We start from the raw sequence: 26,817 nt of genomic DNA, 5'->3' as shown, positions 1-26,817 counted from the left end.
AAGATCCTGGACTGTACAAGTGTACCGGCATGGCAGCCTCTCCTTCCTCTGAGGGACAGCACCAGTCCCTGTAAGGTTGCATTAATAAGGAAAAACACCTACAGGAGAAGACTTTTGAAAGTGAGAAATATTAATAATCTTAATCATGTTTATTTTTAATCCTTTCAAAAGCATCATAAAAATTCAGAGTAGGACCTGGTCAGGATTTGTATTGGTCTTTGCTTTGAGCCCCTACAATAAATGCAATGCAGAACTAATTTCATCTTGCCTCAGCCCTGCTTCCTGGGCATAGATGTATTACCTCTGGACATGAACACCATCATGCTCTCTCCTCTTGCCCATCAGAGAAGACATGAAGAAATGGAAGGCTCTGCAGATTTTCACATTTTCTATCACCTCATGGAAGCCTGAAGAGTACAACCTCTGTGTGGTGCGACCCAGCATCAGCATCAATTGGTTTGTACAGACTAATCTTAAAATAATTTCTATCATCCATCAGCAACACAACCAATCATTACTTCTGAGCAAAAGAGTGAATTCTGTGGTCCTACCACTGCAAATGATTTCAGCACAAAAACATCTTTTTCATTAAATGGAAGCATGACATTGGACAGAAGGAAACCCAAAGGATCACAATGAGTTAACTTAGTCTACCGCGTAAAAAAGTCTCATAATTCAGTTATCCAAGCTGAGTCCAACCACAACATCACAAAACAATTGACCTTCTAGCTAGCTGGTGAAGCTCTAATCCATTAGCATGTAGGACACAGCTTGAAGATGGAGCTAAAATGTAATTATTAGCAGTGTGTATATGCATACATATATCCACAGACACATAAAAATAATCACTTCAGTTTATTACACAATGATATTGATCCCTAGGCAGCTAGACAACATGAACTGATGCACTGTTCCCAGCTATTAACAGTGCACTTTGTGGATCATTGCATGCTGAGCACAGAGCTGGATTCATCTCCAGCACAGCTCCACTGCTGCCATTCCTGTCCCCCAGCAACAATCCAGCCTGATTCACCATCCCCTTCATTGTTCTACTCTATTATAGAAACTCAGAATGAGTCCTGTGAAAACTACTCTGACTGTGATGAACAACCACATTACTTCACTGGAATAATTTAAAAGATTTGCTAGATTTAAACTTTATATTAGTGCCTCTGTTGTGAAAATTATATAGAGTTCAGATTGACTAGCAGTCCAAGGAAAACTGCCAAAATCTGATGTTCACTTGTAACATCAGAGAAAAGCCAGTAATTGTCTTCCTACTGCAGAATAGTAAACATTATTATATCTACAGCTTCAGGATCATTAAGCAGAAGCATGTGTAGTGACAAACAGAAACAGAAAGTGCAAAAAAGATTCACACAAAAGCTCCTGAGAACGAGACCTGGGAGCTGCCAGGAGACAACCAGGGTCAGCCAAAACACAGAAAGCTCTTTCTTACTCAGACAGAAATCGCCCATCTGACCAAAAAATAATAAAATATAATAAAAGCTCCTATGTGGCCCCATCTACACTTTCCAATCACGATATGGGGAGGCAGAAATTTGTCGGTTCCCTTCAAATGCAGGATGTCCTCTCCCTAGGAAATAGCCAATAAATAATTGTCACACACAGAAAAAAACATAGCCTCATTTAATTGAGGAGGAATTAAAGATCAGAAATTGTCTGCAATCTAAAACCAAAGATAGACCTCAATGTTTTGATTGCCAGACTGATTTTGAAAACCACACCTAAGTTACTTGCACAAGTCAAACAGAGGGTCAGTAAAAGAATCAGCACCTAATCCATCAGGGCATAATGCTCTCCATAGCAGCTTCTGAAGCCAAGTTACATTTCTTTATGTATAAAATGAAAGCTGCAGTTTTGAGCAAAGATGAAGTAACTGTTAAAGAACACATTACAAAAACACTATTCACCCATGATCTTGTTAGGAATTAGGAGAGCTGATGATCAGATAGGAAAGAAGAGCTATCAGTGCAGCAGGAGCAGCTTTCCAGAAGACGTCACCTCCTTTGCCACCAAAGCCATTTGGAAAGCAAAGCAGCTGTGTTCTATTTTATAGTGGTTACAGAGCCACTAAAATACAATAGCAATAAAACCACATTTAGCAACACTAGCTGTATTTAAAAAATACAGCAATGTAGATGGTGACATTTTAGTCATACTGCCATTTGCTTCCACTTTCATTCAAAATCACAACTTGCCCTAGTTTATAACAATCACAGTACAAATTATTCCTGCCAAACCACTGTAATTCACAGTTTTAACATCAAACCAAATCCTTTTTTTTCTGTGTAGCATGTCCATAAACATATATACACAAATACCAATGCATAATCTCTGTATCTGATCACTTCTAGGATTGAATAAATAAGAACTAGAAATAATTTTAAATATTGGTAATAATTAATCAATTTCTATATAGGATATAACAAATTCTAAAACTACAGATTAATTTATTTTCAAGAAATACTATTCCCAGTCTTCAAATAGTCTTTTATTAAGTTTTTCTCCTAGAAAATATATTTCTGAGAACATTAAAGCATATCATAGAATCTTCTGGGTTGGAAGGTCCCTTAAAGACAATTTAGTTCCTTCCCCCCCTGCCATGGGCAGGAACACCTTCCACAATCCCAGGTTGCTCCAAGCCCTGTCCAACCTGGCCTTGAACTCCTCCTGGGATGGGGCAGCCACAGCTTCTCTGGGCACCCCGTGCCAGGCCCTTGGCAGCCTCACAGTAAACAATTTCTTCCTAATATCCAAACTAAACTGCCCTCCATCAGCTGAAAACATTCCCCCTCGTCCTGTCACTCCAGGCCCTTGTGAAAGACTTTGCAAAGAATAATGAGACAGGTAAAACTACAGCTCAATCCTACAACATCGTTATTTCCACAGCAAATAATAAGCCTCAATAAACATACTATTAATACAAAGATCTTTTGTTATTCTAGTGTATACCCATCCAAGGTTTCGAGAAAACAATTTTGATTTCTGATGATTGTGGCATACACATTTATGGCTCAAACTCTAGTACAGAACTCGTGGCATTTTACATGCAAGTGCAGGTATTCAGAACACACAATTCTATACATCTGAAAGTATAAAAATAGTGAGGATCACAGAGAGAAGCCCTGTCACAGCAAGAATAAAGCACAAGAGCACAGAAGTCTAGTTATCCAAAACTGCAGCTCACCAAGACCCAGTTGTGCGCAAAGAACACCTACAAATGCCAAACTTGCAGCACCTACAAATGCCAAACTTGCAGCACCTACAAATGCCAAACTCGCAGCACCTACAAACGCCAAACTTGCAGCACCTACAAACGCCAAACTTGCAGCACCTACAAACGCCAAACTCGCAGCACCTGCAAACGCCAAACTTGCAACACCTACAAATGCCAAACTTGCAGCACCTACAAACGCCAAACTCGTAGCACCTACAAATGCCAAACTTGCAGCACCTACAAACGCCAAACTCGCAGCACCTACAAATGCCAAACTCGCAGCACCTACAAACGCCAATCTTGCAGCACCTACAAACGCCAAACTCGCAGCACCTGCAAACGCCAAACTTGCAACACCTACAAATGCCAAACTCGCAGCACCTGCAAACGCCAAACTTGCAACACCTACAAATGCCAAACTTGCAGCACCTACAAACGCCAAACTCGTAGCACCTACAAATGCCAAACTTGCAGCACCTACAAACGCCAAACTCGCAGCACCTACAAATGCCAAACTCGCAGCACCTACAAACGCCAATCTTGCAGCACCTACAAACGCCAAACTCGCAGCACCTGCAAACGCCAAACTTGCAACACCTACAAATGCCAAACTTGCAGCACCTACAAACGCCAAACTCGCAGCACCTACAAATGCCAAACTCGCAGCACCTACAAACGCCAAACTCGCAGCACCTACAAACGCCAAACTCGCAGCACCTACAAACGCCAAACTCGCAGCACCTACAAACGCCAAACTCGCAGCACCTACAAATGCCAAACTCGCAGCACCTACAAATGCCAAACTCGCAGCACCTACAAATGCCAAACTTGCCGCTCAGGTGCAAATGCAGCTGAGGGGGAGGCAGAGGCAGGACCACACCACGGGCACAAGTACACAACCCAACCCCACCTGGGCCATCAGCAATGCAGCTCCTGTCCCACAGCACAGACAGGGACCCAAAGCTCTCCTGGCCCAGGCCAGTGAACATTGCACCCTCGATGCTCTCCCAGAACGCTGCCGAGCGCGAGGCTGCCCTTTGAACAATTCCAGTTTCTCACAGAAATGTTACAAAGGCTCATATCAACGCAGCTCAGATCTCAGCCGGCTCACGCAAGGGTTAAAAACAGAAAGTGCTATCCACTGGTTTGCTCTGATGTTCCTGCAGATATTGTCACTGGATGTATCCTCAGAAGAATTCTATTCAACACCTCTGTCTTTAAGTACAAAGCTGTAGGCTGTAGCAGCTTTAGGAAACATAAGTATCCTTTTTTCTGCTGCACAGTATCTGTGTGTGAAATTCTCTAAAGGGGTTTAAGTATTTACCCTGAACACTATCAGACAGTTTCTAAAATTTTCCTTATCCTGTTGCAGAAACACTTCAAAGAGAATCATAAACACAGTCTTTTGTGCTTTCAGCACACATGTTGTTTTGGAAGCTTAAGTCTGAATTCCCTCAGAATTGTAAATAATTTTTTTCCTCAAAGATGTGCAATACAACTTTACTTTTTTTTTTTCTTTTTACAGTTTCATTGTGATTCTACTACAGGCAATGCTCAATCTTTTCTCCCATTTCTGACAGCTAAAAATATTGGGGTCATAGAAATTATTGCCAGAAAAAAAAAAAAAAAGAAAAAGAAAAAAAAAGGAAAAAAAAGTCTCCAGGATCAGGTTTTGTTGTTGCTGTTTAAGATAAAAGATACATTTCCAGAAACATCTGACTTCCAGTGTACACAAAATATAATCTGCCAAAAATACATTTATTTAAAGGCTCTGGCCTAAACAGATAAGGAGAGCCCCAAAAGACAATAATTATGGGTAAAATTTGGGTTTTGGAGCTGCCATGTTGTTCCTGCATTTCACAGCTCATTAGGCAAATCCCATCACCCATGGCCACATGGCCCTCCAATAAAGTGTGACACTGCAATATCTGAGCACCATGGGAAAACCAGAAGAGAAATTAAAATAATTCCTCAGAGTTCCTGGAATTTTGGCTGACAAGGTCAAACCAATTCAAGTGTCAGTTAAGTTGCTATGCAATTTCTGAAAGAAGCTAAACAACCAACCAGCCTGTTTGTGATCCTATTATCTATTTTTTTAAAAATAATTGGTTAGTTGTTTAAAATGCCAAAGTCTACAAAAGCTGGGAGAATTCCTTGTAAAAGCATATTTTTTCTTAGAGCTTTTCATGGTTATCTGGGAACTGAAATGCTCTTGATTTAAATACATATTTAAACCCTTGCTTTAATTTGGGAGAAAAAAAAATGGCTCTGGGCTGAGATTTTGTAGCTCAAGTTTCAGTGTAGACTCAATTCTAACTGTCAGGCTGTAAGCCCCTGACAATAGTGGCTTATAGCTGAAACTACTTCATATATAGCAATAGGAGCAAATAATGAAACAGACCTCAAAAAGGAAAGAAAAATAATTTTACAAAAAAATAGCCTTGCTCTCTGATTTCAATTCAGTTGTGCAAACTGATAAAAAACCTGTTATTGAGAATAACAGTAATAATGAGACTAAAGATAATTTTTAAAAAGTTTTACGGATCAAGATGAAAGTTGTGCAGAAAGATACCAGCCTGCATGAAATGCCACTTTGATCATTCTGCTTACACCGAGTGTGCACACTTCTGCTTTTGCACTACCACAAACTAAAAGGTGTGCAGCATGTCATGATCCTCAGCTCTGTTATCAACGCCAAAAAATTAAACAAATGGTGCAACAACTACTTGTGCTTCAGTTATCCCATTAAGAAATTACTTCCTCAAGATCTATGTTTCATTCCTTTAAGTAGTGAAGCAGCTGTGCTGTTAAATGCAGCTCCAAGTCACTCACACTTTTCTCTACATTTCAGTTCCACGCTCTCTTCTCTTGCCAAATTCCTGCATAAATAGGTGGGATTAAATGGAGCCTAGTCTACCAAACATAATTATATATGTTGTGATTTTATACTGCAATGAAATTGATACATTTTAATAATGCCAGTCTTGGCTCTTTCCCACTAAAGTCAATAAAGGTTATTAAGGCCAACTGCCATATAAATACATTGCTACATTGCTAAATGGACTGTCAAAGCAGGAAATACAATTCACACCATATAGCACTGTAAGGCCCTTTTTTATTCTTTAAGGAGCACTAGATAAGTTTAAAAAAGCCTTCAAAAATTCAACATGCAAGTGTAGCCATATATGTTTACTTTTCATTCCACAAACAAAAATATTGATTTACATTTACAAACAAAAATTGATTTACATTTTACTTTTCTCATGTGAATGAATCTAAAACAAAATAACCAAAAAAAAGACTGTTGGACTTCTGCATTTCTTACAGATTTGGTGCGGTGGTTACAGATTTTCATAGCTAAAATAAATGTCAGATTGCAAGGTTTGCATGATATCAGACCCTGAGAGACAAATTGTCTCTCCACTGAATCTCAGAACAGCTACAGCAAGACTTGCTCACATCACATGAGATTTCAGCTTTTCAGACTTCTCTTTACCCAGAAAGCAAAGCCTGTACGGTCTTTTTTCAAATGGTAACTCTCCCTTTGAATTCTGCAAGCATTTATCCTGATGTTGCAGGCGATAACGTGTTAATCTTGGATGACTTTTAAAAAAAAAAACCTTCCAACATATGAATAGCCTTCATATTTTCAAGGGAGGGGGAGAAAAAAAGGAAGATTGGTTAAACTGCTTCAGATTTAATGGCTCATAAATTCATGAGGTAATATTGTGGGAAATGTGATGTTTTATCAGAATGTCATTCAAATGAAAGGTTTAACATTTACATCACAAGAGTGAGCTCTAAGTAAAACTATCCTCAGGGAAAGAAATGCCAGGAATAAACATTATGATAAAATTGTGTGCTTGCTATAATGTACAAAAATATTTAATAAAGCCCACAGGTTTGGGCTAAACTTCTTGCAATATCATACTCAGCCGTGACAGAGGAGTAATTATAATTAGCAGAATCAGAGATAAAGAAAAAAAGAAAGTTTCAAAAATTATTAAACAAGGGGAAAGCCTAAAAAAACACACATAATATCCCTGAGACTGACTTTTGTATCACTCTAGACACATATATAAAAAAGCTACGTCAACAGTTGCTCAGCTCACACACAAAGGAAGAATACACGCTTAAATATTTTCTTTTAAGAAAAAATTCCTTGTAAGCAGCAAAATCCTTCCAAAACAAGAACAACAACACTGAGACGTTTTACTTTTAACATTTTAAATTATTATCGCTCTCTTTTTAAAAAAATTTTTTAAAGAATTATCCAGCTAAAGTTACAAATTTGGAGGAAAACAAACAAACCAACCCATCGACTGCGGACTACCGGGTGCCTTCAAAAACACCCTTTTGATTTAACTTAGCCGTGGAAGCTGAGCACGCACGGAAACAGCGCACTCTTAATGGCAAATCGCCGCAGAGTTGGTTAAGCCGGGTCGGTTTCCCGTGCGATGGGGCGGCAGGGATGGGCCCGGGGCAGCACCAGGGACCGCTCTCGCTGCGGGCGCCGCAATCGCGGGCCGGGAGCGCCGGAGCGCGGCCCCACATTGCCCCCTGGCGGCCGCCGCGCGAACCGCGCCCGCTGCGCCCAGAGCCGCCCCCGCGCCCCGAGCGCGCCCCGAGTTTGCAGACAGACAGTCCCAATTAACATTCCCCTCTGTCTCCTCCAATAGCCGAAATTAATTGTGATTAATATGTTATAAGTCATAAAACATTAAAGCGATTCTTAAAATATAAATTAGAAGCAGCTTCTGTCTTGGCCCAAGCTTGGGGTTGCTGATAAATATCATCCCGAGGCTTGTTGAAAGGAGATACACTGACGCCACCATGTTTCTAATTAGAGACACATGGCAATGTCACACCAATTGCAGAAAACCTAGCCCTTGAGAGTTCCAGAGTTTGCTGTTTTTCCATGTTTTCAACACACAATGGATATAAAATATCAAACATTCTTGTCTCTACCTCATCTAAGCCTGTGTTACAAGAGAGTAAGTTGTCATTTGAAAGAAAAACAAACCAAAAGATTTTTTTTAAATTATAAGGGTCGTTCAAGAATGTGAGCACATAAGAACATCAAAAAAAAGGGAAAAAAATAAAACCCAAACACATAAGCAAGTTATATTTTCTCTCCTTTTGTAGGGAAATTCAATGTTCAGTGATTTCTTGTGGCAATTGATTCCACAATTGCAATGTCCACTTTTCTGGGCGTGTTTTCCGAGTCTGAACCAGGCACTGCTGGGGCAGCTCACACTGCACGGGAGCAGCTGAGCCACAGCTTTTCCTGTCAGACCCAAGGTTCTTGCTGCACCTCAAACACAGCCTGACACAAATGGCACTCAGCATCCTCGGCTGCAGTACAAACCCTTCCAAGCCAGTACAGGCAAACTGAGGCCAGTTTATGCTGCGGCCAGCAGAAATGACCAAGGAGCAGCTTCTGATGCAGATGGATGGAGAGGAGGACAGTGGGTTTGCCAGCACAGCCCCTTCTGAGTGCAAACACAAAACCAGGCAAATTGGCAACTGCTCTGGAACTGTGACAGCACAGGCTCTCACCTGAGGCTCTACATGGACAGCAGCAACAGGATAAGACTGCTTGGCACTGAATCCCTTTTCAAAGAATGCACAATGTATTTGAAGCACCCAGAAGTCATTATTACATTTATTCTTGACATAATCCCCTCTTGCAGGTTCTGGCTTTGCTCTCAGAGTGCAGGTGGGCCACAGACAGTTGTACTTCCAGACGACCAATTCTGTTCTCAGCTTTCTCAGGCACTTGCACCACTGTTGTCACTGCAGAGGTGTCTGTCAGGGTGTTGTACAAAAGAGCTGACAGTGCACAGCATTGCAATATATGGCTGTCATCTTGTGAGGCTCTAAAAGGCTCATATGAGGCTTTTATGAGGCTTTCAAACTTTCAAAACAAGCAAAGTCAAGAACTAACTGAAATCCTGGGGTTTTGGATCTGATTTTGCTCACATTTTTTCTGGCTACTGGGGGATAAAAGTAAGAGGAGACAGTGAAAGGCTGACATTGATTCTGCTTCTCATATGTTCTGAATAAAGTCTAAAACCCTTTACTAGAGTACAATTAAAAACATAATTGTGAGTGCTCTCAGAATTAGGCCCTAGAGGCTTTAAACTTTAAAACCAGTACTTACCATAATCTCCATTTTTCTCCAAAATTCTTCCAATTTAGCCATAGGCTTAAGCCACCAATCAGTGCACTTCAAATACCTCTTGCCTTGGAACCAAAACTGCCTAAGCCACTCAAATTCAACCTGCAAGATAAAAACATGGTACCGTAAACATCCACAGGCCTTATCTGGGGCAGGAATGGGGCAATGCAAGAATCCAGCTCTACCTGAACAGTCCCATAGGAAAGGAGTCAGTGACCAAAGCATGTCACTGCTAAACACACCCTTACTGTTCATCCCTAAATACACCCAGCTGTTTATTCCTATTTCACATCCATTTGTGACCTGAGCTACTCTCTTCAAACCCAGAGAGGTGCAAAACTCAACTGGACTTTTTTTCCCCCGTTTTTTTACATGGTGTTCATGTACAACAAACATTAAAAATTCCAGCCAAATATGCACCAACTCTGGCTCATTGTGGTTAACACTGTGGGTTTCAAATTGTTCCAGCCACAGGAGAGGGAAAAACACTTGCAGTAATAACACTGCTAGAATGGAGCCCAGTTGCTCTGGAACGAGAGGGTGGCACAAGGAATCACAGCCTCCCATCCTGCAGCAGACAGCTCAGTGAGCAAAGATGCTGCTTTTCCCTAACAGTAATCCATAGTCCTGGTCTTCAGAATTCCATATTTATCTTTGTTGTGGTAGTTACGTTTCACACTGAGTTCAAAGCTGCTTTAATCATTATTTTGTACCACAAAGAAGATTTGTTTATCCCTGCTCAGCTCTGAAGATGCAAACAAAGACAACCAACCAAGGTGAGAGAATAAAGAAACTGCCCAAAGCTGTCACCTAACACTCCCTCTCCTGCAAGAGAAAACTGAACAGCTACAGAAACCTGAAAGTGGTCCAGTTGACATTAACTACAGGTTTGGTCCATGCATTGAAGATTACAATAAAAAATATTTACATTTTCAGTGCATAAAAAGAATATTATAGTAAAATATAGCATGATTAGTTGGCAGAGACAGATTTTAAAATGTCTTTTAAAAATCTTGACTGCTAGCCAGTGACTTTTTAGCACAGAAGTTTGATGACATCCTTCCTAAAAAAAAGCTGAAGGAAACTTTGTTTCCTCTATAATATTAATGAGGTATGAAGGATCCAGTTATGGTTTGGTATAAAAAAAAAAACAAAACAACAAAACCAGTGTATGCAGTTTTGGAAAAGCTGAGCATATCATTCTTCAGTTAGAATTTTAAGAACTGTTTTTTTTCCTTTCTTCACTTCTTTTTGAGTTTTTTGGCCTCTATTATGCACTGTCTGGCAAACAGGTTGCATGAAATTAATCACAAGGCCATTAATCAATGAAAAAAATTTTTTTATTAAAATCAATCTTAAAATAAGACTCATCATACATCTAGTTCAGTCAATCTGATTTTTACCTAGTCATATTGATTTGTTGCAATAATCTATGTAATTTCACTCTAATTGCAGTCTGGCACATTGGCCAAAATTTAAATGTATCTTGATCCCATAGAAAATATATATAATTTGACACAAAAGAGTAGTTTTGGGGTCTAAGGCATAAAATAGAGCAACAAGCTAGTTCATTTTCTGCAGGATTAGCTGGTCTCATCAGAGGTCAGTGTGTACCTAATTGCAGCAAAGGCTGTTTAATGATGTGGACTGACACCTCACACAGCTATCAAACTCTGCTCTGCATTCATCCCACAGCATCTCTGTGCAGCTCTAACCTGGGTTAATAAATTGGGGCTGGGGAGAAAATGTTCCACCCTCCAAGCTGGCCACTAAACTGCTTGACAAGTGTCTGCTCTGAGCTATGACCTCTGAACAGATAACTGTTGATTCTGAGACAGAAAATTATCTTGGTGAGGCAAGGGTGACATGATTTCTCTTCTGTAATAACTTCTCTCTGTAGCAGGAACTCACTTCTCTTGGCCTGTCTCCTTCTGCTGTACCACCAAAAAACCTCAACAATAAATACTGGAGAGACACAAAATGCTCATTTCTAGCCCTACTGGAATGGAAGTTAGAGAACATTCATCTTGTGCGACAAAACTCTCAGGTTAACAGCTCTTGGATTTTAAAACTGGAGACTCCCATACATGTGAACTAACTTCAGTTATCATTAGAAAGTATTTTACATGACTGAAGATGACAGAGCTTATATTTACACATAAAAATATACAGGCTGAGTGTCTGAGGAATAATTTTCATCTTCTAATTTATTTTCACTTATGACTTACATCTGTGCAAGTCAGCTCAGAATCAGGCCTCATGTGCCTACTCTCAACATATTTTCAAGTTTTCCTTTAAGCAATGATTAAAGGCCAATTTTAGGCTGTTGTCAATACTGGGTAGTAAAAGGCCAACAGTAGCATTTGACATTTTGTGAGGCAATGCTCCTCAGCCAATTATTGAAAAGTACTGGTTGTTCAATGCCACACATGTGGGTGATCTCTATTTCCTCTCTGCCATACCAGTAGCCACCAATCATGCTGTGAGCTCACTGTAATGTGCTAAAACAAACCAACCAACCTTCGTTTGGCTGCCTGCACCTCTCCCTTCTCACCCATGACCTCAGTGTCTGACACCACATCCCTTCAACTCACCCAGCCCGGGTCTCTGCCTCCCCATGCATTCTCCAAGCTCAATTTATCTCCTGCTGCCATAAAAACAGATTTGCTGCAGGCAAAAGTGACTGTGCCTCACAAGCAACAGGGCAACCAATTCAGTCTCTAGTTTTAATCATGCTAATCAAGATCTGATTATCACAGCTAAGCACACTCCCTGATGTGAACAAACCCCTACTTTTCCAATTTAAGATCCTAGTTTGAAACCTGCCATATTTTCCACAAAATCCCATGACATAAAACTACCTCTGGTGTTTTACTACACTGAGAACATCTGAATATTGGTTTGGTGATGGCAAATACAGAAGCCTTGAAAGTACCTCACACCTACGTGAACTATTAGTAGATTTTGCATTAGTCAGAGCAAGAAAAATTTTCTTTGCAATGTGAAGAACAGGCTGGTGAAGATCTTTTCTGCAGATTTATTCTTATATGTATGAGCATTTACATTGTCTGTTGAGGAGTATTTAGTTCCTTTGACAGGAATTCAGTTGCCAGTGGTTTCCCCAGGTGCCCTGTAGCTGTTTGGGATGTCTTCAGCAGCTGTACATGTTCAGCAAAGCCAAGCAGGAGGAGGAAGAGGTTCCCATTCAGAGAACTGTGCAAGACCATTTCTTTTGGGATAAACTATTCCTGACCAAACAACAACCTGGCTGTGCCTGTGTGTGAGCTGTCAGGCTATTGTCCTGTAACTGCATCTGCTCACCCTCCTACCCCCTGCCACTGCAGAGCTAGTGCAGACTGCCAGGCCATGAGCTGCACAGACAAACTGCACTGAGCACCCTTAATTGAGGTTATCTTTACTTACTCTTTACTACAAAGTACACACTGGGAGTGAAGTGACTCACACATCTAACACACAGCACATACCTTGCAATTACTCAGATATTCCTTTGAAGGCTGTTTTAGTGAGGGAGACCATGACAACAAAGCTAGGTTTAATTTAAACTTCCACCTGGCTGCCCACCAGAGATGCTAAAATCCTCCTCAGGTTAGCATCTCACTTTTTCAACAGGAATACCTCTGTCAAGGCATCCAAGACAGGGCCCTGAAAAATGAACTCTGGGAAATCTAACATCAAGTAAGGACATCCCCCAGATACTCTTTCAGAGGTTTCTCTGCCCACCAAAAAACTGGGGAAAAATGAAGTCTCCACCTATGCTTCAGAACCTCAGTTCAAACACACTTTATCAGCACAGCAAGTCAATTTTCCTGCCCAGGAGTACAAAAGTGAAGGCACAGAACCATTCCTCATTCTTTCAGACCTGCTCTTAGGCTTTTTCCCTGGAGCAGACACAGATAATTCATCCAGGCCTCATTTGGCAGAGCAGTTAATTTCAGCACAGTCTGTGAATCTGCTAAACTAGTAGATTTTAGCTTGGTACTGTGATGGTTCTGTTCTAGTTAATGTTCTCTGATGATTGCTTTGGAGGTAGCAACAAGGGGGTAAAAAGAATGAACCCGTAGCATTTCAGGAAGATAAGGAACCAAGAAGAATGGCTCTTTATAAGAGTTAAAACTGAAGAACTTCAATTATGACAATATTTAAAAATAAAATATCATCACCTCTAGATACTGTCTCATTTCAAGCTCATGATCTCTGGTTCAGAGGAAGAAAAAAAAATCCAAGGAGCTTTATGAATAGCACAGAAAGCTGTATAACAGAAATACAGAGGCAAAATTGGGAAACTGGGAGAACTGGCAGTTCTTTAATCCTATGGAGATTTGGATTTTAGTGCTCTTTTGATTTTGCATTAAAAATTGCTTAAAAACTAAGAGAGTTAAATAAAAGGCTCATTTTCATCAGTTTGATTCTTTTAAGAAACAACAGTCTTTTGTTCTTCCATCTGCCTCATAAAGTTTCAACCTAAAACCTGTATTAGTGCCTGAAAAGACAAAGATTTACTATACAACAAGGTAGGAAGCTTTTATATACAAGAAAAGTTGTATTAGTTTCACAAGTCTTTATATTTTCAGCTCATTGATGTTTGAAAAAAAAATTAGGCATTTACCACAGAGATAACCCCTAGAAATTTTGTCTACTTGTGCAGCAATAAATGAAATTTAAATAGCAGTCTAATAGCAGTGAAGATTTGACCTTGGGATAAAAAATTAAGGGAAAAAAAAGAAAATAATAGTAAAATAGGTGGATGGGTTGTCTCTTTTCAAATTAAATATAGATCCAGTGTGTCTGCTAAGTGCACAATAAGTACAAGTTAAACAAGGATTGCTGTTACAGTGTATCCCATATGTGTAACAGGAAACATCCCTGTATGTCACACTGCAAAATTATTCAGGTGACTGCAAACACCAGGGGCTACTCTCTCACCTGATGTAAACAGCACATGGCTTTGATGTTAAAGGACCCGTGCAAATTTATCCCAGCTGTGCCTGTGGCCCTTGCTGTGCAAACCACATATGCGTGTAGTTTTATGGACTGAGCCTGATTAATGTTTTGTAAACCCCTGCATGCATCAGACTCCTTTCAATTGCCCCAGGAGCTGTTTTGGTAAAAGTCAAGGGCGTGAATCTTTTGCCAACACTATGCTCCATTTTACCAGCTGTAAACACAATACAGATCAAAATGTGTTCTACAAAGTTTTAGTAGCACTACACAATATTGTATTCCTCAGCAGACAGAAATTTAAACATTTAACATGAATTCTAATTTGAGTGCAAATGACCTTTGTACAGCTTCTAATTTATCTTAGTAGAAATACAGCACAGCTCCGAGCAAGAAAGCACTTCCAGCTTCAGTGGAATCCTGCCCAAGTGCATTAATACACTTGCATCTTTTGTAGCACTAAATGACCTGCTTAAATATGTTCCTCACAATTATTTCCACTGTATTTTCTTCAGAACATACTTTAGAGCCCGCATTCACAATTGTGCCACACATGGCATTATGCAAAAGCCTGGTTCAACAGAAACCAGGGAGGAATAACTGAAAAAAATCTACCTGCTCCTTTCCCTCTAATCCCTTCTCTCTTCCTTTCTGTTAGAGAAGTGCCAGAGTAGTCTGTTTGACCATCACACTGTCAGTTCTGGTGCAGTATTTTGTGAAACTTCTCTCACTTTACCAGCAGAGGGATCTTAAGAAGGAAAAATGAAAACTTCCAGGATAATCCCAATTACTGTACCCAGGTAAAAAAGTCATAAAAGCCACATTGCAAACTCATAAAAAGCAACGCCTTGTAAGCAGCTGAACACACTTAATTGCCATTAATTCCATGAGACTGCTGAGACCTGGCTGAAGTATTTTCAGTGTAGATGATCTCACCTCATTATGTATTTCTTCTGCTTGCTTCACCACTGCAGCTTCCAGTGATTTCAAAGACAAAACCATTGAATCAGAATCAGTCTGCAAATTCTGGAGTGCCAGTTCACACTGTCCAAGTATGTATTCCAATGTTCCTCTTGAACACTATAAAGATACAATAAAAACCTCAGAAAATTTCTATTTCTCAACTGGATTTCATCAGCAATCCACGAGGTGTGGTGCAGCACATTCACAATTCACATCTGCTAAGCCTAGCTGGGAGTTAAGGCCAACTACCAATACAGAACCAACTGTACCTCAATCAAAAATAAACAGCAGCAGTTAATGCAAAGAGTTTGAGTCATAAGGATGACATGAAGCACAATTCTGATGAGACACCAGGGTGCTGCATAGCTGGCACCAGGATATTGGCTTTGCAAGGGACCAAGCAGTGAAATGGTTTTGGTACTTACATCTGCCACCCTGTGAGTGGAGCTGAACCGAGGGGACAAACCAGCCAGAACACAGTGCTGATGGGTCATATTGAGATCATCTAGGGACAGATTAAAAAACCTTAAGTACAGGGAAAAATGATACTTAATAAAAGTTAATCTGGTTGAATATGAATCAAATACATTTTTCACACTTTTCTTGCTTTAGTGCTTAGGGAATCCAGTCACATAGCTCCAATGTTTTGCAGAGCACAGTAACTATTTACTATAAAAGAGTCAGAAATATTTCTACTTACACTAGCTTTCTCCTATACAGTTTAGAAGTGGCATTTTCCTACCTCTCATAGGGAAAGTTTGCCTAAACAAATTAATTCCTCCAAAGCTGAGGAGACTAAGTCTAAACTACTGAGGAGACTAAAGAAACTACTTGGAAGTTACAATCTCTTTTCCCAAAATCACTAAAAATGCTCAAAGTTCTTGAAAACAAAATGCTACCAAAACAAAACAAAATAACTTATGAAAAAACTATTTCCTATAGACACGTATTAGGATAAATTGCACAGAACCCAGTCTTGCAAGGACCACAGAATATTATCATCTCTGGACTTCACAATATTTAAATACCACAATGACTTTCAAGAAGAATTGTGTCATAAAACAAACCGCTTCCACTACCCCTTTCAGTGCCCATTCCTTGTGGCTGTATATAGCAAACATAGAATTAGACTTATGACATTTTGATTTTCACCTTTATTCAAGCCCTTGGCATAACTTTCATTGTAGAGTTGCACCTTGGAATTGCTTCAAACTGTCTCTGATCCTTTATGAATCTCAGAAAGAAGCCTGTAATCTTAATTTAAGAGTTGACAAAAAATCTGAAACTCCAATTGTACAAAAATAGTTGAAGTTTCATTGATTGTCTGCCTCAAAACACATTAAAAAATACATTTTAGGTTGTAAAAGATTGTGGCAAAGATTTGCTTTCTTTTTCTCCTAAATATATATTAACTGAAAAGAAAAATCACTCTTTGTAAATTGGCCATTGTCCATCTGGCATTAAAAGCTTTTATTCAGATACAGAACACTAGACCCAGAATGCTATTTTGGTTCTAGAGCCAAACCAAAGCTGTTTCATTCCTTGGTCACCCACGTTGGAAGCACCACAGTGCTCTTGTAGGGTTCAGTAAAAAACAACTCTTGAGGAGTCAGCCTCAGTGTTGCATGACTAAGCACTGACCCTTAGGTCTGCAAAAGCAAAACAGAGACTGCAGTACAGAATGCAGGGTGTTATTCTCTAGATGGGACCCCCCTATCAATAAACCTCCTCAATGATTTTCCTGTTCCTAGCCAATCCTTAAAGAGTTGGAGGCTAAAGGTGCTAAATTTATTAACTGGAGGTAAAGTATTTCCCAGGAAAAAACAAACCACAAGATAAAATGGCTCCCAGAATTACCAACAGGATTTATATAGTCTTTTCTGTCTTCTCTAAAGTGTTCCTCATGAACTTTTTAGACAGTAGTCTCTTATCTATTTCAAGGGTACAGTGGTGTTTAAAGCACTGGAAAATCTTTGATACTCTTATCACCACAAATATCTACAAGAAAAAGTGAAATGGAATGGACTTTTGCTAATTAATTTTCTTCACTAACAAACAAGAAAAACGTGCACAAATAAAAACAAATTAAAAGTCTAAAAACTAGAAAAATAATAAATTTAAAAGAAATATGTCAGAGTTTGCAAACTTCACGGTCAAAGTTTGGTAATGACAAATACACTTCTGGAGTTCTAAGTCTTAATAGTAGGACATATACCATTTGGATTAAATGTGGAGTCAAAAAAAAGGAGGGGGTGAAAAGCTCCAACACATTCAAGATGCTAGAGAGCAAAGAGGGTTCAAGTTAGTTTGTGAAAATAGAAGCAGATTAAAGATCTAGAAATAGTTTAATGAGTCACTTTATACATGTGGAAGTGTTTCCATTAAATACTTATCTTCAACCACAAGCCAACCTCTGCAATGTGTGCAACCTACTTCTGGTTGGTTATGAAAATAATTTTTTGATGCTTCTCAAACTATAATTTGCTGGGGGTGGGGAGTGGTATAAGATTCAAAGTTCATCTTCATGCTGTTTTAAAACCCTAACCTTCAAGCTAAGAGCTTGATCTATGGGAAACAGCTGCAGAAAAGTAAATCTGCCTTTGAAAGAGTCCAGAATGTATTTTTGTTAAGTATGGTTTGAAGTCATGGTAGGAAAATTAGTGAAAATTGTAAATCTGCTTGCAAATCTGGTCATGTCTAACTCAAAGATTAGGGAAAAAATTCCAATTTAATAGTAGGACCATGACAAGCCTAGTTAAGCATGCTCTAGGACAGAGCCGATGGGGCCCTGTGCTCACCTCCACGCGTTTTGGATTTATTGCATGCACCAACACGTTTCATATTAGACACCCCTTGGCTGTGTACTTGAGACAGCAGGGTTCAGTGTGCACTTCCTCTGCAGACCAATATATTATTCTAAATTGAGCTAAAGTGTTTCCGTTTCATGAGTGATATAAAGTTTAGATTTGAATTTTTAGGCAGCAGACTTGCAGCCATTCACCAGACTTTTTTCTTCATATTAAGAAAAGCCTAAAAAATTATTTAGCAATATGTCTTACTGAAAGTAATTTTGAATTTTTGTTGGTTTTGCTTAATAAAATGAATTTATGTTATTGTAATAGCTTAAAAAAAGAATGGAGGTGATCACCTTATGTTCAGTATTAACATACATCTAAATTACGGCTCATGATTTCATCTAAAGAAGGCTGCTGAGAAGGAAGATGTAAATTTAAATTGTAAGACATTTTACTTAGTTTCTCCCCAGAATAACAAAAAACATTTATAAAGCCAATGAAGAGAGGAACAGAAACATTATGAAATATCCACTAGAAATGCTAAAAAGACTGGGTTTTTTTGTTACTTTGCTATACCCATTGATCTTGATTTACAAGTTACTGTAATTGCACATTACTGTAAGAAATATCCAGTTACCACAGTTTCTTATATAGATTTGTGTGTACCACAGGAAATTCTAGTGGCATTACAGGTACAGGAATTGATAGGACCTGACTTTTAAATTATAAGCAACATGTTGAATGTGATGTTTCAGCATTTTCAACATTCATATAAAGCAGTAACACAACACCACTCCAACAACTGGAAGGACAGACCTACAGAGTGGCTGAGTTCTGTGCTGGGGTGGGTGAGTCAGTGGTGCTCACAACCAACCCTCCCAGTCCTATCAGTCAGTGCCTGTACAGGAACCACCACCAGCTGCAGGACTCTTCCATCTTCTGTTTTCTGGATGCCTTCCATTCTGCCACTGCTTTTAACATAATGCCAGCAAGAGGACTCTGCTTACTGAAACGAGGTTCTGGAATGCAGCATGTACAAAAGCATAAGACAAATGAACCTCCTTTTCTTTATCACTGCCCAGTTTCTTTTTTTACAGAGTTTTCATATTTTGTCTTTTAGTTGGCATCTTCAAGATACCCCCTCTTAAAAGTTAGTGCAAAAAATCTGAACAGTAAGAAATACACTGGAACTATATATGTTTCCTTATATTGTCTTTCACTCCAAGTCAAAATGATACAGGCAGTTCTGCTACACAAAGAAACCTAATAAAATGGCCATTTTGGGAATACCCTCTAAGACTATTTAGAAGAGTAATTTTTTCCCCAAGTAATTGAAAAGAAACACAAAGACTATGGAAATGCAGAAGAGATTAAAATAACACCTGGCCTACAGAGCTCAAATCTGTAGCTCTTCAAAAGTACTAATAAGAAAGTGATTTACACATCATCTTCAAAAGAATGTTTAATATATCCTTTGTTTCCATCTAAACATGCTCATGATGTTACTCATTAAATAAACTAACTTTCTGATCTACCCTTCATATAGGATCTCTGAAAATACTTTAGCCACTATATAAATTCCACTAGGGAATAAAAAACACCCTTATGATCTGGTAACTCAATCAACTACAATCGACAGTATTTTGCAATAAAAATACTAAAGTCAGTCCCCTTCTTTTATTAAATACCTTCTGAATCTCTTGGCCAGCATTGCTCTATATGCTCAAAGTTTCCAGTCAGGAAGGATTACATAAGAAGTTTACTTGATGCCCTAACTGCTATTGCACAAAAACTGATTATAATAACCTTTCTAGCAATGTTTACCTGCCACTTAAGCTTCATTTTCACTGCCCCTCTTTCCTTCTAGGCTTCTACTTCATACCCTTACAAAAAAGGGAGGCACATAAAGACCACTATGCCAAAGCATCTCACATCTTAACACCTGATCTTTCCATGTCTGAACATTCTTCAGAGCACAGTTAGTCCAGTACTTCTGCACAACACTTCCCTGATGGCAATGCAGAAGATTTGATGAGATAACTAAGAACAAGGAATGCTAGATGGTTTTTATGATGGATTATAAAAGGAATTGTTTTTAGGATATAAACTGTGAAAGGTAAAGTTCAAAAGACTTTCTGCCCATAAAGCTGGGAGTGTGACAAGTCATTCTAGGGACATTCCACAGAATGTGCCTTCCAAGTTACAGTCACATAAGCAGGGAGCTCTGCAAGTACTCTCAGTCAGGCCAACATGATGTTGTCAGAAACCTTGTTATTGTTTTTGAGTGATTTATAACAAAATTTATTTTAACAAAAATGATAACCAAAAGAAACAGGAGCCAAAAGTGAAAGCAACAGATCTTGTGTCAACAAATCTTAACAACAGTTCTCACTTCATTTCTCTCAATGGATAAACCTTAGCACATGAGCTCAGCTGCTCAAGCAAATTAACTCAGTTTAATTTTCTTTTCTTAATCCTCTATGCTTGAGACATTGAGACTCATTCTTGGAGTAAGACAGCTGTGTTCATTATGATCTTAGTATAATCCCACTGTCAGAAAACAGCATGTTTGAATGTAGACATCATAGCAGAAGGAGAGAAGTGTCATGTGTAAAACTGGTGACTAATAAAATATCCACAGATTGGCATCATGATTGAAACCTCAAGGATTGTGGTACCAGAAAACTTTAAGACATTCATTCACATCTTACATAATACAGGTGTCAATTGATAAGCCAAGCTGAGGAACAGGAACTTATTTTTTGAACATGAGAGACGCTCAGAAAAACTGCATCAATAATACAAAAAGAATCTAGAAATACAAGGATGGGACAGATAGAGCACAACTGATTGCAAGATCTGGGGAAATTCTAGTTATGGCCTGAAGACTAACTTGAACTAGTAATTCTGACTGCACAACAGACAGAAAAGGTGAAAAAAAGACTATTTCTTTCTCAGCTGTAAAGTGAAAGAAACATTAAGGAAAAAAGTTCCCAAAAATACTATGGAAGTAGGCAGAGCAGGAGGAATTGGCTCTATACTTCAGCCAGATTTCATGATTTTCTAAACAAAAAAGTCCTAACTGTAAGGAAGGTATGGTAACTTATTTTAACATAAGTGTAATTTTCTCTATTTTCAACTGACAGTTCAGCTTCTTAGTCCTTGAAAATTACCAAGCATCAAGTAGATGTCTCCTTGGTGAAGTGGCACTGCCAAGCCAGGTGTCTCTATGTCCCATGCCACCTTCAAGCCCACGTGCCACACAGCTGGGTCTCTTCCCTTCAGCTCCTGCTCGTTGCTTTCTTGTACAGATGAATCTTGAAAGAGAGAGAAAGAGATCACAGAAATGAGGGAACAGGTAAGAATCATAAATACAAAATCTGGTTTAGACTTAAAGATATACTGGTACAATCTTAATAGGCTTAAAGATTCTATAATCTCCACTTGCTATAATTATCTCCAAATTCAAAAGTATGCAACAGGTAAAAGAAAAAGAAAATATAAGATCAAGAATTTTTTTCCCACCAACTTTACCAAGATGAAAACTTTAAGTTACGTTAACTACCAAGGCTAATCAAGTCAAGGCTTGTAATGGACTTAAGGTTTTCTGAAACTCTTAAGCACATGTAAGGAGAGTTTTAGTTAAGCATCATTAATTTTTTTTTCATTACTAAAACTACAAGCATGGAAGAAAAAAAATCAAAAAATGCAGCAACACTGATATAACAATAGATAACTTTTGAAAGAATTTCAAGTCATAAACTGCCAAAACATTTTAGGAGAAATTTCATTTGTTTATGTGCTTGCTATTTCACTAAATCATAAACTGAGGCAAAGGTGAAATAATGGTTACAAAACACAGTCTAGACCAACAAAGCAAATCTTGGAACCATCTCTGTCATTCTTTCCTCAAAATTACTAGTCAAACATGCTAGATAACATGTGCAAGAGCCAATGAAGCTTCAATGCATTTGTCACAACACTTTTCTTATCATTATGCAACATGAACGTGTTGAGCTTGGGGAAAAAATAATCCACTGCACAGAAATAGTATTTAGAGCTTAATCCCTCAGAACTATTTTCATAAGCTTACTTCACTGCAGTATAAATTGAAAGATACAGTCAGCATTTATAACAAGGTATTTGGGAGCTATGGTGTAACAGTTTTACAGCTAAAGTAACAGTGCATTTTGACAGAGGAGGGATGAAGTTTTAATAAGTAGCTGGCACAGAACAGCTGAGAAGAGCTAGAAATTAACTATGCACCATGACCAACTCTTGCTTAGAACTTAGCAACTGTGTCCATTTCACTGTCTACTTGAAATGTGCTTTCACGTAATAACTTTTAAAACCTTCGTCTTAAGTAAATTCTAGAAGAAAAATATAAAGATGTATAGCTTTTTTTATAAGAGGCACACACAAAGTGTGACCACAAGCTCTCAATTTTAAAATATTCATGTCATTCATCTCACATGGTTACTGCAGGTTGTTCAGCTGGGGGCAGCCTTTAGAAAATTAGGATAATTTATTAACTATCATGTTAATGAAATATTATCTAAATTCAGGAAGCAAAGAGACAAAGCCAATTAAAGAGCCAAATCTAAATGTTCTTAAGTGACAATTCTTTCAGTCCCCAAGTTCCCTCCCTTTTCTGCTGCAGTGCTCAGACAACTGAAGCTGTGGCTCAGGAGCAGTTCTAGGCCCTTCCATCAAGGAGCACACAAATGAGAAAACAAGAGCTAGCAAATACTCAGAAAAATCAATACTAAACTCTTCAAGGCCCTTTCATATTTTCTACCCTGTTCAGATAAATTGTAACTTAATTTAAGAAAAATGTTTTCTGAAAACTGCAAATAGGATGGCTTTCAAGGCATTTTTAATGCAATACATCATGGATATTATAAAAAGAAGTAACTTTCTGGGTTAACTCTCTCTGTTATGCTGCCTTCCCATTCACTTTGGCAGCAGCACTGTTCACAATATGGCACCAATAAAATATAGAACTACAATCAGAGACAGCAATTTCAATCAAAGTTTCCTGGGGTCTCCTCATAAATCCAGCACCTTTGGAATGTGCTCGTTAAAATGACTTATTTTTTGCAGTTTGATAAATTTTTTATTGCTTAAGTACTGAGTTCAAATACAGCTCACAGTCTCCTTTTCTCTATATTCTCAATTATTGCACTTTATAATTATCAGCAGCAATTGAAACTGATTGCTCCTACCATGTTATTTTGGTAACAAATGGAAGCAAGCTGCTACTTGCTTTTAAATGCAAGCTACCCCGAAACTGAAAGAAAGGGAAAAATAGACACCTTAACATTTGTGGCATATCCTGACAAACTTTTACATAAAAAGAAGTTTTTATTAAATTCTCTGATACCTCAAGAATGATTGGATGCTGTATATTTATTGATATAATTACAGTTGCCATGTAAGTGAAAACATTTGGATGCATCTAAATCATAAGTATTTGAGAATAAATTATGTGAATAAATCATGGATCACATACCCATCACCTTAAGAACACAAATGTGTTTTGTAGTAAGCCATACAGAAATGGTCAAGTATAAAGTATTTAATGGAAGTACAACAAAACTATGTGCAGATTTGAATTCTGGTCAGCAGAGATTTACAGACTTGAGCCTGCAAGAAACCTTTAAGCTGGAATCCCAAATAAAATGGTGCAATGAAGTAAAATCTTACCACAGCATAACAATACCTCATCAAACCTGTAATTATGGTAGAACCATGAAAGAGAGAATGTAGCTGCAGAAAATTGGCCACAGCATTATGCTTTTAATGAGACAGCTCAAATTTCAGAGATGTTCCAGCACTAAGATCTGATCTTATCAGGTTTGGGTCAGGGTTAGGTTCAGAACAATATGAAACTTGTTTTCCTGGAACTACTTTGGTTATTGTTTCAGAGCGCAGAAAGTAAAAGTAGCTTTGAAAGGTTTCTTGGCTATTTGGCTCCAAAATCTTCCAGAGTTTGAGACTTTTTGATGCTCTGAAACCTAAATGATCTCTATTCAAGTCAAACTGTAATGCCAAATTATATCCTAAATGTAACCTTACATATAATTTTTTAAGAAAATAGAATCACTGCCAACACATAGCTAAGAACAAGGACTGTAAGCATTTACGTCAACATTAAATCCAACTGACCATTGTTATATTAATTTTTTACAGATTGATTGATTTTTTTCAGAATGTAAAAGAATTTGGGTACATCTTCCTGAATTAAAACATACATAAATTATCAGTGTCTTTCAATAGCAATTTATATGTGTTACATGCAAGAAGTGGAAGAAGCAGAGCATGCTTTGCTTCTCAGCAGCTGATGGGAAAGAAGTATCTACCAAAGTTATTTCCTCTACCTCATTACTGAAAAACCATAGTATAAGAGATTAAATTCTTTTAACATTTAAGTTTTTCTTGCAAACCGACATTCACGAAACCAAAAAAACATAAGATTTTGCCAACAATGTTCTTATCGATTCATGTTTGGAATGCTGTATCCACATAAATCAGGAACAAAAGCACAAAAATAAGAACAAACAATATTCTGTCATCCCTTCATTTCTGAAGGAGAGGCTGTATTTGATCAATGAGAAGATGTTTAAAAGAGACCCCACAACCCACAACAGTCTATTCAAGGGATGATTTCTTTTTAGACAACAGGGCTTCTAATATATTATTGTGAAATTTAGTGGGTCATTAAAAATTTGTGGCTTTCAGAACATAAATCAAACTGGTCAGACCCTACAAGTTAGAGCTGTGACCATTTCATGCACTTACTCATTTCTTCAAAAGTAAGATAAAAATTTCTACATACCATTTCTGTTATTTCAGCAAGTAATATTTCTGTTATATTATTGACATTAGAAATTATTCCAATCCTGCAAAAGACATCTACTCCATGGTTTTTATTCATTAAGCAGTACATAAAGAAGATTATTGTTAACTACAAAGTTAGATTGACTTCAGTGCTGAACAACTTTTCTAGTTTCAGAATTTTTTTTAATATGGTAGGGAAACATACATCTGTAGTACATCTCTATTTTTATTCCCAATTAAATGAAATAGCCATCGTTAGGCTACATGCCAGGATGCTGCTCCTAACTTCACAGAGTAAAAACATAAAAATAGCATTTTACAAAAGAAACAAGCACAAAAGGTCCTTGAAGATTAGTCATCACTAACAATAAGTTTGTTAAACCTTTTAACATTGCCTTGTCAGCAGACAGAGCCAGTTGTGTTGAAGTTAAAGAGTTACACAGCAAGAAAACAAACTAGATATGGTAAAGAATTTAGAGAAAACTACTTACCTGATCTCTTCCTCTGTGGGAAGTCCAGGTAAGAGAAAGATGGACACACTTCAACTGTTTACATTTTTTTCCATCTCCTGTAAGTTTGTAACTGAAACAAGTCTCTACTTCAAAGAACATCTTTAGAACCAACTAGTGCTCTGCTAAGTAATAAAACTTCCTACAAAACTTACACTGACCTGATGGAAAGCTAGTCATTAGGAACTTCTCATGGATAAAATCCAATTTTTGAAAATGCCCTTATTCTACTGGATTGCAATTCACTTTTATAACTGCAAAATAAATATGAGTTATTAGCTTACTATATTAAAATCCTGAACAATTCTTTTACCTTCATGCTCTCAGGTGATAGGATACTTGTAAGCTAATGTGTTATTAAAAATGCTGAATTGGTCAAAATTTGAAATTCCCGTTCCTTGACAAATTCTGAAATGTAAATTAATTCCAAATACTGTTAGTGGCAGTATAATTGAACACACATTCTGTAACCTATTCAGTTCTGCATATGACTACCACTCATGCACTTTCATGCAGCATACACACTAAAAAGAAACCTCTCAAATTTTTATTCTCATCACTTGACAACCTACTCTTAACCTAATGCAATGTAAATAAAAGCATCAAGCTAAATGTTTACCTTATTTTGTTGTTAGAATTGTACTTCATTTGAAGTTGCTTTGAAAGAGTTTTACACTGGAAACAAGAAAATAAACACTGATACCAATTAGAATATCAGCTTGTTCCAATATCTTTATGTTGATGTCTAAATTTCTTTTCTGGCATATTGAAAACTGCTTCTACTCCAATTAACACTGATCAAAGTTTCAAACATGAAATTTTCATTATGGCATCAAACAATGAACAAATGAACAAGAAAACAAGTTGTTTCAATTACAGTAGTATCTGTTTTAATGCTATTTAATCCACTAAGTAGGTACAAAACAAACACTGATACAAAGACGTAAATGAAAGTAAAAAGAAAACCACATAACCTGAGTTGTGCATCTCTAAACAGTCTGACAGAGCTGCCAGAGCTCAGTAAGAGTGCTTGACTCCAAGGGCTGCTGCTGCTGCTCAAAATCTGACAACCTGGGGACTGTGCATGTGCAGCAGGGCAGGGCAGCACCAGCCCGGCAGCTCTGGAAGCCTGAGCTCCCACTGCCAAGGCTGCCACAGACCCTCAGTGTCCACTGGGGGTTGGAGGAATTGAGAGCTGACAAAACAAACATGCAAGACCTGGCAGAAAAAATGAATCAAGCCAGTTCCAACAAAAATCAGCATGCTTAATTTGTGTTTGCGTTTCCCACTCAATCAGTGTTTTCTCTCAGAAAATTACTAATCCAGCTC

The 26,817-nt window shown here is 38.1% G+C and overlaps 1 protein-coding gene across 4 annotated transcripts in view; it reads right to left on the bottom strand.

The window, feature by feature from the left end:
* Positions 1 to 26,817, bottom strand: part of FTO (FTO alpha-ketoglutarate dependent dioxygenase) — a 227,662-nt gene that overhangs the window by 152,423 nt on the left and 48,422 nt on the right. For 3 of the 4 annotated variants that reach the window (XM_063167787.1, XM_063167790.1, XM_063167788.1), the window contains 4 exons: positions 21,313 to 21,456; positions 15,770 to 15,849; positions 15,318 to 15,461; positions 9,405 to 9,524 (listed from right to left, as the gene is read on the bottom strand). In XM_063167787.1, coding sequence (XP_063023857.1) covers positions 9,405 to 9,524; positions 15,318 to 15,461; positions 15,770 to 15,849; positions 21,313 to 21,456 — 488 coding nt within the window. Of the gene's footprint in view, positions 1 to 8,907; positions 9,050 to 9,404; positions 9,525 to 15,317; positions 15,462 to 15,769; positions 15,850 to 21,312; positions 21,457 to 26,817 lie in introns of those variants that run through there. The other variant, XM_063167789.1, reaches the window with a different exon arrangement.

Source organism: Melospiza melodia, chromosome 13, assembly GCF_035770615.1.
Source record: "Melospiza melodia melodia isolate bMelMel2 chromosome 13, bMelMel2.pri, whole genome shotgun sequence".
In the NCBI taxonomy this organism is placed as follows: Eukaryota; Metazoa; Chordata; class Aves; order Passeriformes; family Passerellidae; genus Melospiza; species Melospiza melodia.
This window is presented reverse-complemented; position numbering and strand designations above follow the sequence as displayed.